Source organism: Genypterus blacodes, unplaced genomic scaffold, assembly GCF_046128005.1.
Source record: "Genypterus blacodes isolate CSIRO-AG114 ecotype Tasmania unplaced genomic scaffold, CSIRO-AGI_Gbla_v1 ptg000052l_1, whole genome shotgun sequence".
Lineage (NCBI taxonomy): Eukaryota > Metazoa > Chordata > Actinopteri > Ophidiiformes > Ophidiidae > Genypterus > Genypterus blacodes.
The window spans coordinates 424,164-438,814 of NW_027466864.1; the positions used below are offsets into that span (position 1 = coordinate 424,164).

General features: G+C 40.8%; 1 protein-coding gene across 1 annotated transcript in view; it reads right to left on the reverse strand.

Annotated features, from left to right (window-relative positions):
* Window positions 1-14,651, reverse strand: part of LOC143000923 (CUB and sushi domain-containing protein 3-like) — a 194,137-nt gene that overhangs the window by 131,584 nt on the left and 47,902 nt on the right. Inside the window, exons 5-12 of the mRNA XM_076150408.1 lie at window positions 14,119-14,359; window positions 7,122-7,234; window positions 5,910-5,987; window positions 4,391-4,478; window positions 3,337-3,461; window positions 2,725-2,846; window positions 623-726; window positions 122-234 (exon numbers count right to left, since the gene is read on the reverse strand). Of these exons, the coding sequence (XP_076006523.1) occupies window positions 122-234; window positions 623-726; window positions 2,725-2,846; window positions 3,337-3,461; window positions 4,391-4,478; window positions 5,910-5,987; window positions 7,122-7,234; window positions 14,119-14,359 (984 nt within the window). The remainder of the gene's footprint in view (window positions 1-121; window positions 235-622; window positions 727-2,724; window positions 2,847-3,336; window positions 3,462-4,390; window positions 4,479-5,909; window positions 5,988-7,121; window positions 7,235-14,118; window positions 14,360-14,651) is intronic.

The following is a 14,651-nucleotide window of genomic DNA, read 5'->3' on the forward strand; positions in this document are numbered from 1 at the left end:
ACAGAAAAAAAGGGAAGAAAGGCATTGACAGGATGGAGACCCTGACTTAGCGATTCAAACAGTCGCTGGCAGACATGAATGCGGACAGTTACAGATGGTATCGGCCCAAACGTCTGCACACCTTTGTAATTGATCTTGAACCCAATGGAGCCCACACTCTCATCAGACTGGAGATGAAGCCACATCTGATGGGACATGCTCACAATCAGGTCTGGGACAAAACTCCCGGTCAGCCTGTGGACAGAGCCATGAAGAAAGATTACTCAGTGCTGTGTCATGGCCCACCCTTCAAATATCCCATCATCGCAACGGCATAAATAAAAATCTATAGTTAAATGGTACTAAATACTGATAAGACATCTTAAATGTTGCTAACTCAAGTGGAATTAAACTGTCAAGTAAGAAGCTGACACCTCACATATTACAAAATAAAACCCCTGAAGATGCAGACTTCATTATAAGGCCTTTCTAAGTGAGGCTGTACAAAGTAAGCATTCCTTTAAACCGTGCACTCAGGTTCTTTGCATATTGTTGTGTCAGATATGTCTGTAATCAAATGTGTCTCTATCAGCAAGACTGTGGCAAACTGTGTATTCGGCAAAGTATTTCATGTGGGACTTACACTTGTATTATCTTTTTGGAGTCGCCTACTTCCCCGCCGTCTCCAATGGTTAGCGAATCGTACCCGATCTCCAAGTCAAACTCCTCAAAGTTGATCTGAATAACCTGTTGTAAAATAATGTATGCTTTTACAATCTGTCATTTACTTGATGTTTACATGCAGCAAGCAAGTCAGTCATCATAATCTTTCATGCAATTTCCACTAACTCGATTGAAAAATAGTATTAAATTAGTTATATCTCAGTCTGATTGGACCCCAACAGTATCGATCGTCGCCCATTCAACAGCCATCTAAGAAGACGAGAAAGAAATAACCTCGCCTGAACCAGACGAATTTAACCTGTATCAAGGTATTGTTGTTGTCGTTAACTAGTATAAACTGAAAACGATTGATCCTACATACAGTACATCGTTGCTGGGGAAAAGGACGGCAAACAATGATTAGAATTACATCTAAGCTTTTAGACGAGGCCGATGCCTTTGCATGTGTTGTTCATCTGTGTTACTGGGACATCGTTTTCCCATTAACAAATATATGCAAGACCATGAAACATATTTAGTGATCAGACAGACAACAGCTGCTGAAACTAATTAGCATTGCGTAAAATTGAGATTGCACTACAGAGAAAAAACGAAACCATGCCACATCATCTCCACCCACATGGCTCGGTGATGAAGAGAGTATGTTGTGATGACATGTGTCACAATATTCATCCGACAAACATCAACATTACATTACATTACATTACGATCATTTGGCAGACGCTTTTATCCAAAGCGACTTACATTACATTACCACCCTTCGCAGAGGGGGGAGCAATTTTAGGGTTCGGTGCCTTGCTCAGGGGCACCTCGGCAGGGGCTCAAACCGGCGACCCTCCGGTTCCCAAGCGGAAGCACTACCCACTGATGATGATCAAGGCTCGCGTCTCATCCTCGCGTCTCATCCGCGTCTCATCCTCGACGTCCCTTTCTCAGGCCATAGTAAGGACGGTGCCGGCAGAGCATTCATGCACAACCGCCTTGTTACAATGCATGCATAAGCATAATGACCATAATAACACTAATGGACAACGGTTCAGTGCCAAGTCTTGTTTGCCTAGGAGAGGGCGCGGTGGCACTAAGCTGTGGCACTTGCCAGTCCTTGTGAGTGCAGATGAGTGTTTGTTGTTTGGCAGGAGTGTAATTAGTTGACACGTCGGCGAATACGGTTTACTTAATGGAATACCAATAGACCACCAGATGTGGTATAGTAGAGCTTTAATGACCATGAGGAATACAGATTTGACCTCCTCACTTTGGGGAATAGCTGGCCATCTTCAGTCATTATTTCTGTTTCCCTGGATGAATTGAGCGAACGGTTCATTTGCCAAACTGCCATGGTCATTCTGGTAGCCCGCTGAGAAGTGAAACATAATCTAGTGCAGCTATATATAATAATGAGGGGTGGCAACAGTGAAGTTAAGTCAAAATAAATACATATTCTAGTTAACCTTTTACTATCTTGCATGAATGCATGGGCCTGTATCTAGTGAGGCAAGGCTGGACAAATGCTGTTCACTGCATCAAAGGAGAGTATTCTAATACTAGAAAGGTGAGGGGTCACTCTTTGGGGAATCTTTCACAACAATTACAACTAATGAGGGACAGCAACGACATAAATAACATGTCCAGAGGTCACCGGAGAGATTTGCTGCACGTTATTAATGAATAGCTTGGTGCGACTCCAGATAATCATCTCGTAATCGCAAATCAGATTAATCATTTTCATTAAAGTTAACCAACAGATAGAATCATGTATCATCACATACACATGTCCAGCATTTTCCTCTTGGAAATCACTGCCGTGTTTATTTCTGTAACAGGCATGACACAAGAACAAATGGTGTAGTTATACATTAATTAAAATGCCGTCCCTTCTGACAACTGCGTCTGCGTATTTACAAGATAATGTATGTATATGATTAAATGGAAAAACTGCTAGCCTGTGATGTGGGCACCAGGGGCCCCACATGATGACAGTAGCAGTGTGCATTTATTAGACTGGGCCCCAAAGAAAAACTGCGTAGTGAAAGCTGAGGGACGCCTGCTTTACTGGGTTACCTTGTTGGGATCACTGGCAGTGATGATCCACACACACTGGGAGTTACTCTCATACTGGATGGGGAAGTTAGGAGATGTGAAAGTCCCAGATGGTCCCTGGAGATTGGACCCGCATGTTTTCACTGCAATGAATGGTAAGGAAAAGACAAAGATTACAAAACATGCGTGCATGCAGTCAAAAGACACACTCTCACACATATTATGAAGCATATGCAGTGTATACTCATGATGACTTTCACAAATAAGTCAGTAAAAATGGAAAAGTAATTCAGTGACAGATATTCATAATAAATATTGATGAATAAGCTGCTCAGAAGGCAGACTAATAACGGCTGCATTGTGTTATGACAGAAAGGTAATGTATTGTCTGCACGAGCACAGAGAAGGTCTATTAGCTGCATTTCCATTAATCAAATTCTAAAAAGAGCTTCGGGTCTTATGAAACATAGGAAAACAGGCCGAGCACTTTTTGAACAGGAAAGCAGAGAGCTGCAGCAGAGGCTTTCATGCATAATTAACAGAAATGAACTTTCCTCAATCTGCATAGCGCCTGTATCCACAGGCACTGCCTTAATCAAACAGTTTTATTAGCTCTTCACCAGCCTCGCTCACCCTTGCAGGCGGGTCTGTGGTCGCTCCAAGCAGCAAAGACTTCAGCCACGCGCTGGCAGGTAATAGTTTTGGAGCCCTGCAGCACGTGGTCTTCATCACAGGTAAATTGAGCAGTTGCTCCGATGCTGAAAAGATAACAAATGTCATTAAAATGTGGAAAGAGCGATCAATTCTAACCAGAATCACTCCCACTGAATTCCACACTCATTATTTATTCAACTTCCTCCATTCCACATCGACAAAGCGTTACATTTTAATATATAAAATTAATTGAACAAATAACGAACCCTTCATTATCAGTAGTTTGATAAGTAGGAACACAGCCGTGAACTTAAGCGTGGCAACTAAATCTCAGCACACAACCACTTGGCTCCCAGAACCAGAGCGAGTTCAAAAGTACAAGTTAAACAGATATACCAAACCCTCAGGCTCCGCTCTCATTCATGGAGGATATTAAAGCTACTATTTGCCACGGTGAGAACTCCTCAAGAGCACATACGATATTTTTGATGTATAAATTTATGCAGTTTGGAGTTAAGAAGGAAAGCTTTTGAGAGACCTCGCATATGGTATTAACTGCATTTGGAGTGACAGCCTTCGTAAGCCACCCTGTAAATAAATTTCCTCAGCCAAGTTCACTTTGTTTTATTTGGCATGCGGTAAAAATACACTGACAGAAGCAGAATATTTTTGTTTTCTGCTCCCAGCTGAAGTATTTTGCATGTGCTATGACTGCACTATGAATATTAAGTTTTGCTGAATGTGTCTGGTGCATGAAAAATAAGATGGACTTTATTGCACAAATCAGCAGGATAACGCTGGTGGATGGATCAGATGTTTAGCATATGACAACAATATGAGAAAGTCCTGAAATCGCTTCAGGTTGTCGTGTTGGCTGAAATTGGAAAATAGATGCATAGAAAGTTATCTTTAGTAGAACCTTTGGAAAGTAAATGTGCCATGGTCACTCAAGGGGGAAGGAAGGTTAGAGACTAAAGCGTGGTCAGCTGGGGACCAGCAACATGGCACTGAGGTTCAACAAGCATCAACTCACCTGAAGTCAGAGCCAGTCCGTTTGCCATTGTCTGGCTCCCCTGGGTCTGGGCAGTAATTAGACACCTGTTTGATTCCTCCTTCATTCACTGAGCGAGACAGACAATGACCAAGAATACTGTGAGGAAGACACTTTCATTGCCAAAGCGGCGCACTTCCAGAAACACCCACTGAAGCAAATCACTTTGAATTAAAAAGCCAATAATGCTTTCGGTTTTAATGTTTAATAGTCATGTCTGGTGACACAACTTAGCTCCTGGAACAAAGCCTTGAAGCAAACTGACCCTTTTGATGTCAGTGCCTTTGAGATTCAGTGCTGTTGTTAATAGGCTCTATTGTTTGGTCATATCAGAGGGTAAATGCAACTCTCTTACCTGGGCTCCAACAAAACGTGGGGGAAATCTATCAGTGCCCAGCAGGGACAGAGAGGATTAAAGAACCTTCAGCTACATTACAGGAGCTGCAGTGATCAACAATGTAACTCTCCTTACATACTAATATCTTAAATACATAAGCTTTGCTGATAGAGTGGCATATCTAGCATTTGATATGGTTGGAGAATAGAGACGTGGCTTGGAAGTAAGCAAAAACTTCAGACATTTAACAAGCTTATCTCAGCCTCATAAAGCATGCACTGGAAATGAAAATCATGAAATATGGAGCAGTGTAAGTATTAAGGCTTGTTGTACTGCCATATTTGCAATAACACATCAAACACAGACAAAGGCCCTTTGCTTTTGATGCGGGAAGCTCTACAGACAGGTGGTCTCCCACTTTCGAAGTGCATTAGCTCTGAAGTTAATCATAGTGGGTGATAATAGTGCAGGTTCAATTATATACCATGAATCCATGAGGCATATGCACCATCTAGCTATAGTCTTTTAAATGATATATTGTCTTGTGTGAAGGATTATAGGCCTCTGCATTATTCATGTCTGTATGCAATGCCAAATCTATGACACATAAAGCAATAAAGATTACAACCTGTTATCACAAAAGTGTTTAGCACGTTGTGGAGTTAAAAGGAATTGTGTTCCCAGATAGCTTGTGTTAATGAGAGAGCTCCAAAAGCAATTAGAATACATTCACTTCAATTTGAAGTGTACACAAATCCTCTGCCAAGTGAGTGGTCACTCAGCCTCGACGACTACTGTGTGTCAATCACACACACAGTGTTCGGGGCATAAGTCATTTTTAGCTTATGTACTAAACAGAGGGATTTTTGGCTGGCTACAAAACATCAAATTTAGCATTTTTTTGCGATATACAGTGCATAACGAGGCGGCGTCAAGCTGAGTACATTTCTGAAGTCCAGGGGTAGGAGGGAATATTGGGCATCAGAAAGAAAAAGAGACTGCACTTCTGCAAAATCTAGTACTGTAGCTTAATTCCTTCACCAAATGATGCAGCAAAAAATAAGAGACAAGTAAAAAAATGAATACCCAGAACACAAACCCTGCATAAATAAATAAAAAACCCAAACAATGAGAAGAGTTGCATAAGAAAAATAAAAGACTTACTCAAAGACAGTTTGTTAGTGTTGTCCTTTCCTGGTAATAATTTTACCCCTCTGGATTTAAGCTCTCCAGAGCTTTTCACTGGTCGAGGGCAATAGAAAGAGTTCATTAGATAAAAGAAGTTACAGTATTAGATGTGAGAAGATACAGTACAAATGTTTCTTTCTCTGGATGATACTTGGTCCTATGATGAGCATCAAAGTGTTATTGCTACTGGAGTATGTCGTTTTCTTTTGCAGGAAATGGCACCAATTGCGCTGATGGATTCCCTGTTTGTTTGTTTGTTAAACTCAAACATATTAATCAGTGGATGAAAACTTGTCGGAGCAGATTTAATGATGAAAGCATGTGGAAGGGGAATACAAGGGAGAATCAAGTAGCAGCCCAAGGTCTATAAAGCTAAATATGTTAAGACTGGCTAATTGAACACAGCAGGGGCACACAAAAGCCAGGTGATGCAAGCGCCTGTCATAACTTCAACGAGTCAACAAAATAGCTCAAAGCAATGAATGATGCATCAAGCAAAATAAGGCAATCTGAGTTTACAAACACTTGGATGATTCCTTTCCTCCTATCTGCACTGCAAGTCAACCCTGTAATTCATGTCTGTTATATACACAATTATACAATTATGAACTGCTGCTTTTTAGCCATGTTTTGCTCGCTCGGGAGCACACAGTACTGCCTGCCTCCCTTTACATCATGAATAAAACACACTGAATTTAAGCGCCGCAAAACATTCCTGCAGTTTTTCCTTGCAATTGATTTGATGTCTTCAATCTACTATTAGTTGGCATACATGCACGTTTCTGATAGGAATGGTGTTATTGAGGTATTTATGCTGAAATTACAGGTTTCATATGCATCTTGGGGCCAGGCTATGACTTCATCATACCAGAGAACAATTTACAGGTAATGGATTATTGAGCTGCAAGAGCTTATGTTTTATAAGAGGGAACTACAGTATATACATTATTGAAGTCCCAAATGTGTGATTAACAAGGGCCTTTGAAGTCTGGGGTTTGAAGAAGAATGAGTCTTCATGCAGCCTTTTCCCTCAAAAGAGGGGTATTAATCAAACTCTTTAATATTCACTTGACAAAGATCAAAAAAACATGTTTTGCAATTAGAGTGTCTTTCTTCTATGATGATCCCTTTTTGTTCAACTATGCGACCCTCTATTTCAGTCCGGGAAATTAGCTAATCAGGTCTTACCTTGATACTGAGCCCTGAAGCCTTTGTGACGGTGGTTGCTCTCGGTCACAAAATGCAGCCGTAGCCAGTTTTTGTTGCTGATGATTGGTGCTGGAATATTCATCCCAGTTAGCCTGAGAATGGAAAGTCGCAAACATGATTAATCATTTGGTTTAATCTTAGATGAAATAGATAGCTGGTTAGCTGATAGTGTCACCATGACGACATAAAAACCAGGCCCTAAACTAAAGGAACTCTCAGAGTGCATACCTGAAACTGAATGATAAATAAATTCTGACATTTGTGACAGAGCTGAAATAATGATGAGCGGTGTGTTCCTTGACCTTGATAGCCTACCTCATCTGGACCTGTCGACCACATCTGGATCTGTCATCAATAGTTTATGAGGTAGTGGAGAAAATCAGGTTTTTATAAAGCTGGATATTCTGGATTTAGTCCCATTGTTTGAAACCAAAGAGAAAATTCCTATTTTTCACTACTCTGATGGAAACATTCGTGTTATGTGGGTATGAAAAGGAGAAAATTGCAGTTTGACTACAAACATGAACATAATTGTATTCTGGATTTAGACCCATAACTATTAAAGATACATGTTTCTATCCCTGTTGTTAATAGTTATTAGTAATTTAGTTATTCTACACACTGTATCTGATCCATTTCTGAAATCTTATTACAGTCCACCTTTTTGGAGGTGCAAAATATCCCAGTAACAATAACCACCTTTCCACCAAAAGAAAAAGAGCATGGCCATAAACACATTAACGCCTAAACGTTTAAGCTAAATGTCCATTGAACATCTAATCCTAAAGCCATGAGCGTTAACACAGCATTGGTCCCCTTTGCTTTCCACTAGATTTCAGAACATGGCCGCAGGGATTTCCTGACCTTCAGCCATAAGCACATGAGAGCAAGGTCAGGCACTGAAGTCAGGAGATAATGCCCGTGTTGAGTTCGACGGAGGCCAGTCGAGTCAAGTCGAGGTCCCAAAGCAAACCCGACAAACCGTTCCCTCATGGACCCTCAACTCTGTGCATAGGTATGCCGTTGTGCTGAAGCATGAAAGAGCCTCAGAGTGTTCCCACAAAAAGCAAAACACGCCATTCTATTCCTTTACTGAACTCTGAGGGAACATTTTCTGCAGCTTCTCACAATCAGAAGCAAAAATTATTAGATAGGATGTCTGGTCTACACTCATAGTTAAACTGTGTATTCCTATTCCTATGTGTCGATCTGGGTGTGTGTGTGCATCAGCGCCTCTGCCTTATTGCGTGCGTGCCTGTGTGTGTGTGTGTGTGTGTGTGTGTGTCAGTGTTTTAGGTCAGAAGTCTTATTCAGCATGTAGCTGCAGCATCAGGGACGCTCTATAATCGTAGAGATTTAATGCTGCCAGGGGCCTTCTCATTTGTCTGGTTAACCAGCTCCGGCTTTGTTCTATTGCCTAGCAATCCGTGCACTGCGCCCTGTCATACCACAGTCAATAACGCACAATGCCATTCTAGCTATTAAACAGAGGCTTGGGACAGACTGCAAAAGAGCATGATGAAGCTGAGCCCTCTGCTCTCAAATTGGCTGAGTTGATAGAAAAGCAATGTGTGAACTTGTTTTTTTTCACGTGTGTATTGTTATATTTTATAGTGTGCGAGTCAAGGGTGTGTGCAGAGGTGTTTAAGGTTTATTGTTCTATGTAATTTCTTTGGCATTTACTGCTGAGCCACCAAAAGGACACAGACAAAAACCGAAATGAAAGAAGCAAACGCAACCGTGTGAGAATGAGACAGAGATATAGATGGGGGGAGGGGGGGGCATTTTCCCTAGATGTCCACTGCAAATGAAAACAATACATTAACACGTTTACTTGACATTTGGTTATTTTCTATTTTTATTACACCTCCCTGTTATCTAAATCTAACCCAGATGGACAAATTAGTATCCAAGAGGATACAAGTGAAACGGGCAGAAATCAAAGGCTGCTGTATTTTGCATTCCTTTGTGATCAAAAAACTGAATAAGAGTTTTAAATGCTGATATTACAAACCTAAATCATCCATCACAAGGGGAGATGATGGCAGCGCCTGGAGAGGACTTAAAACATAATTGATTTTCACACAAAAGTTGACCTTTCCTTGCGTTGCACCATTGATAAAATGCTAATGATGCAAATATATGGAGAGAATGAAAAAGAGTAGCCTTCAGATAGGTGAGCCATTTAAAAAGAAATGCCTCCATGTTCCCAGCACCAGAGGCTGCAAATTATCACACGCTTTCTACTAGAAGTCCGAGAGAAAATGGATGGTGTCAGTAAAGCTGTACCCATCCAAAAGTTGCAAGGAGGCTCTAGGCGGTACAGCGGTGATGTTACAAATTTAAGACGAGCTGGTGTGAATATATTGATGCCACAAAGGCAAACTACAGCAGCTCAGGGTGAAACATGATCTGACATCAGTAATAAATATCTATAAACATCAATAAGGTTCAATAACATTCTAAAGAGAGCATCTATTATTTTGTGACTTTATATCCATGTTTATCTATTTAAATCAGGGGTGGGGAAGCTTTTTCCTATCGCGGGCCATTTTGACTTTGTCATCAGCCATTGATAACGGGTGGGGGGGGTGTCCAAAATCACTTCCATCTGCCTTCCCACTCAATGTGACTTGTGAATAGTTTTAGCACGACACTGCTGCCCGGTAACCTTGAAAAAATAGAGAATGAGTGGAGCGATACCGTCTACCTTTTTCTTATGGGATTCGCTACATAATGCATTGGCGTTCTATCTCTGCAGACTCACTCACTCAGGCTATGCATTCCCTCACAGAAATGTTGTTTCTCAGAGATTACTTGTTGCTGTGTATGTGTGTGTGTGTGTGTGTGTGTGTGATGTTTCTTTGCACTTGGTTTGGTCCACATTTTTGCATGCTTCGTGTCATTCACACTGCATCATTGATCCGGGATGCGTCTGTGGACTGATGACAGACTCTGACATAGTTATGAGGTGCAGCAGAAGCCTGTCTAAAATGTGCCTTTTAATTTCATAGAATGAAGGGTTGAAGGGAGCGTGGCAATCTCATCAAAAATACTGATCTGGCACGACTCTATGTGCAGGTGCTGTGGCAAAAGTTCAGATGAATTCTCTGATGTCAAGGCCCTTTACTCTTTCACAGAGAGGGATGGCTTCAGGTGGGCCCCACATAATGAGATACATTCAAATGTGTTAACATGGGTCTTGGGCAGATGATTTTCTACCTTCTTCCAAATGTATTCAACATAATGTGCTACAAGATCTCTTGTTCACTGCTCAGTAATGGTCTTTTGAAGGAGCTGTAGGACATATGAACAGCTTTTCAGCATAGTGATCTTAATTACTCAGGTGGAAAACAGGTTGCCAATTGTCAAGTCATATTTCTGCAAACAAAACATTGTATTCTTTCATAGCCAAATTGGAAGATGGGCAGGCTGTGAGCTTATGGGGACATTCAGAATGGGTTTTATCTGTTGGCTGCAGGGCAAAGCTTATCTCATTTCAACAACTTGAAATCAGAATTATTCTGTAACAATCACTTAACGACATACAGAAGAATCAAGATCATTTATGAATTCAGTTTACTAAGCAAAATAATGTCAGTTTTCCTGGTAAAGCTGGTTATTGAGAACAATGTAGTAGCCATGCACCGATTGGTGATCTATAAAATCCATAGCTACAGTATATAACATGAAAATGTAAGGTTGGTGGTCAAGAAAGCCAAAACTGAGTTTTTGATCAAAGTTCAAGATATAACAGTGAGAAAGGTACAACTAATCTTCACAAGCCTTTCAGCTTTTCTCCTCTGTCCATATTTGAAATAATGAGTGACGTGTAATCTACCGCTCGTTGTTTTTGCCCTTTGAAAAAAAAAGGCTGTACAATCACATTAAAGGTCAGAGGGATAAAAAAAAAAAAAAGAGAATTGTTTTTGTGGTTTTAGCCCAGCCAGACTCAAATGCTACCTTTGTCAGCAGAAACAGGTTCTTTTTCCATAACTGCTTTCATGCTGATTGACATGCAGCTTCACACCTGCCTTCCTCACTGTGACAACAATGGAATCAATACACTCATTTGTAGAGACTTGATAAAAATCTTAAATTGATAAAAAGATTAATGCTGCTCAGGTTCTATGTTCTACAATGGACAAACATGATGACCTTTTTGGAAAAGAATAAAACAAACTAAGCCAAATCTAAAAATATATAATATAAAAATGTGTACGATATGAGAGCCACACTATTTATTTTTCTTATTTAACGCTCTCAGGAGATTTCTCTTCCCTCAGCAGCTTTAAACTTTACACCAGCACATTTGTTGTCCCTCAGCAAAATGTATTTTCTTATAGCAGAATGTTTTTTTCCCCACTGCGGACTGTTTTTTTTTTTTCACAATTTGCCTGGTGGCATGCAGGACCTGGGTTTACCTTCACTTTTCCCTTAATTTGTCCATTTTTGATTACAGAAAATGGCAAAAATATTGCAGTATCATACAATAAAGCTTTCCAGGGCCAGTGGGCTCGTGGTACTGAGAGCATTTCTTCTGGCATACAATACAAACTCCCCACTATAGTTCTGTATTAAATGAGAAAATATAATAAAGAGCACATGTCCCCTTCAAGGAGACCTATCAGACATTGTTTTTTATAATTAACTGCATAATTATTGGTACAAGGTTTTGTTCATTTATTTATTTTACCATTTTTACTTCTTTGACCATTTTTCTATTTATGTACTTATAAGGTTTTGTCATCAATATTGAAGCAACATCAATAGATTTCTATCGCTATATATGTTATGGTTCAAACGGAGTAGTGGTAATAGCAGCATGCAGCAAAATAAAGCTAAAATAACCAGTCTGAAATTGTATGTCTGAAAGAAGCCTTCCGGGCTTCTATCTGCAATGGCTTACTCGTGCACTGGTTGAAATGTACTGCAGATTAGAAGCTAGGAGGAAGAGCAAAAACATTAATTTAATTTTCAATGCGGTATTCTGAGTTTTAAATGTAACTTGGTCCAAACGGAGAGGTAAAACAGCAAAACCGCATTATTTCATATCAATTTTGAACAGAAAGTTTTGATGAATTAACTAATTACTGGTCCAATTTCCCATAATACAATTGCGATCAGCAAAGTAAAGTAAAGAGGCAACACATCTCAAACGATGAGTAAATATTGATTGAATATCCTATATTTTCAGGAACAGCATCCATATAACTTCTGTTCTAATCATAATTAAGCATTTTGCGATGTGTTATCATAATATACCCACCACTGAAATTAATTATTTTGTTGTTTTTCCATTCTCCTTTTTCAGTGTGCCACACTACAATTTCTAATGTCACAGGTTGAGAAAGGATAACAAGTTTATTTGGGTCACGTGTAAAGCGATGTCATGCTGAGAGGCAATATTCATTCTGGCCGACTTTAAGGCTCCCCGGCTGTCAATCACAGTTAAGCGTCTCCAACCTAAAGGGTAAATAGGCGTTCTGCTTGTCTCTGCCTGGAGCTGCTGCAGTATGTTCGGGTACTTCAAAGTTTAGTTGTCCAGTGGTCTTGTACTCAATCAGAGACGTTCATGCAGGCAGAGGGAGCCGAGCATTACAGAGTTGTCATCCTGCAGCTGAAAATCTGCCCCCAAAGTCGGTGCGCTCCTGGTGAGCTGCTTAAAACGACAGCTCAGCTTGACATCAACTAACATGACATCAACTAACATGACAAGAAAATAATAGTTTGCATTTTGAAGTGATGTACGCTAACCACTCAAGCCGCATAAAAAGACAAGTACTACACATAAAGCAAATGAACCTGGCATCTCATATAAGGGTATTTCTTATGTGTTGTTAGTTAAAGAGATAAAAATGGCATTGTGACTACAAAAACCTTTGTATAATGTATGGTAAAGATCATTTTTGGACATTTAGATGTGGTTAGCATGGACCAATTATGTCAATGTCCAACTTCAATTCATTGTCCTGTTAGTGAAAGAGTTAATGTTGGTGCTTTGCTATGTGTAAGAGAAGAGGATTACCTGGCGGCCTGTCAAACACATCAGCGTCGCCTCACATCGGCTTCCTGCCACTCTCTCCTTAGCTACGTCAACATACAATACTTAAAAGTCAACACCAGCCACACTGTATCTCTCCTTTGGACTCGGCCCCTCTGACAGAATCTGACTCGCTCTCTTGCACTCTGGATGTCGAACTCTTTGGGACAACAAAGCTCAAAGCTCTGTGATTGATTAAAGCGTCTTTTAGCCAATTATAATTAATGCCCTGACAGGATCACATAAACTTGGTGGATGATTCCCTTCACACATGACGCAGGGGAGATGGATAACCTTAGCCTCAAGGTTGGCGGTCCAATCTATTTAATATTTCCTCCTTTCTGACTGCTACATTAAAAACAGACAAACCCAAGTGTCTGAAGGCCGTTTTAAAACTAAAGAACTGTAATTCATGTGCAATTTAATTTGAATTATTCATCAGGAAATAATAAGCTACTTCTGTGAATTGATCGAATTCAATCAGGACCATGAGGCATCTTTGAAATGTCTTCAGAGCACGACCGTCCATGAAAGATTATTAGAAGTTAATTTGCATGGCAGCCACTTACACAAACTTCTAGACAATATACCTGCATAATTCAGTGAAACTTGCACTTTCCCTCGCCAATTAGGACGATGCCCATAAAGCGCCTCCGCTGCAATAAAGGTTATTACGTCTCTGCATTACAAAACTTACTTTTCTACAAGGATTCAGTGCTACCAAAAACAGAATATATTCAGTTGCATATGTTGAGCAAATATAGTCTTTCTCCATTGCACCCTGTCACGCATCCCCAATGTAACCCTCACAAGACACAAGCACCCCCTCTGTAAACATGTCGTCATCAGCTTCCACCGCATCCACTCGTGTAACAATCTCGAGCTCTTCTGACAGCTCTGCCCACCCTCACTTCACATCACGGCTTAACTCACCAGATGGTGGGCGGTTCAGATCCCTCCACTTCAAGATAATCCGATTTCTCCTCCATCTGAAATTCGGTGAACACCAGGGAGATGGTGTCCCCCGGATCAGCCAGGATGGTCCACTTACACTCCCCGCTGCTGCCCAGGCCGCCAACCCCTCCACCCCCACCGGGGGACTCGCTGCTGGGGAAATCGAAGCTCGAGATGATTCCACTGGAGCCCCTCAGGGTGCCACCGCACGTATCTTCCGCTGTCAATCACCAAAGAGAATGAGAGAGGGTCACACAGTGAGAACAGACACGTGAGCCCTGGTCTGTTTCAGAGATGTTACTCACAGGTTTAACATGGGAGACAGCGTGGCTCCAGGCTTAGAACATCTGTACCTGTCCCTGGAGATAAATGTAAACCTGAGGAGGGTGTTGTTGAAGCTGATACTAAAACAGCACCAACTGTTTGAATGTGTAATTGTATCGGATCCCAACACATCCACAGGCTGAGTGTGACACCCATGTCTAATTATGGAGTAATTATGAAATTGCTGA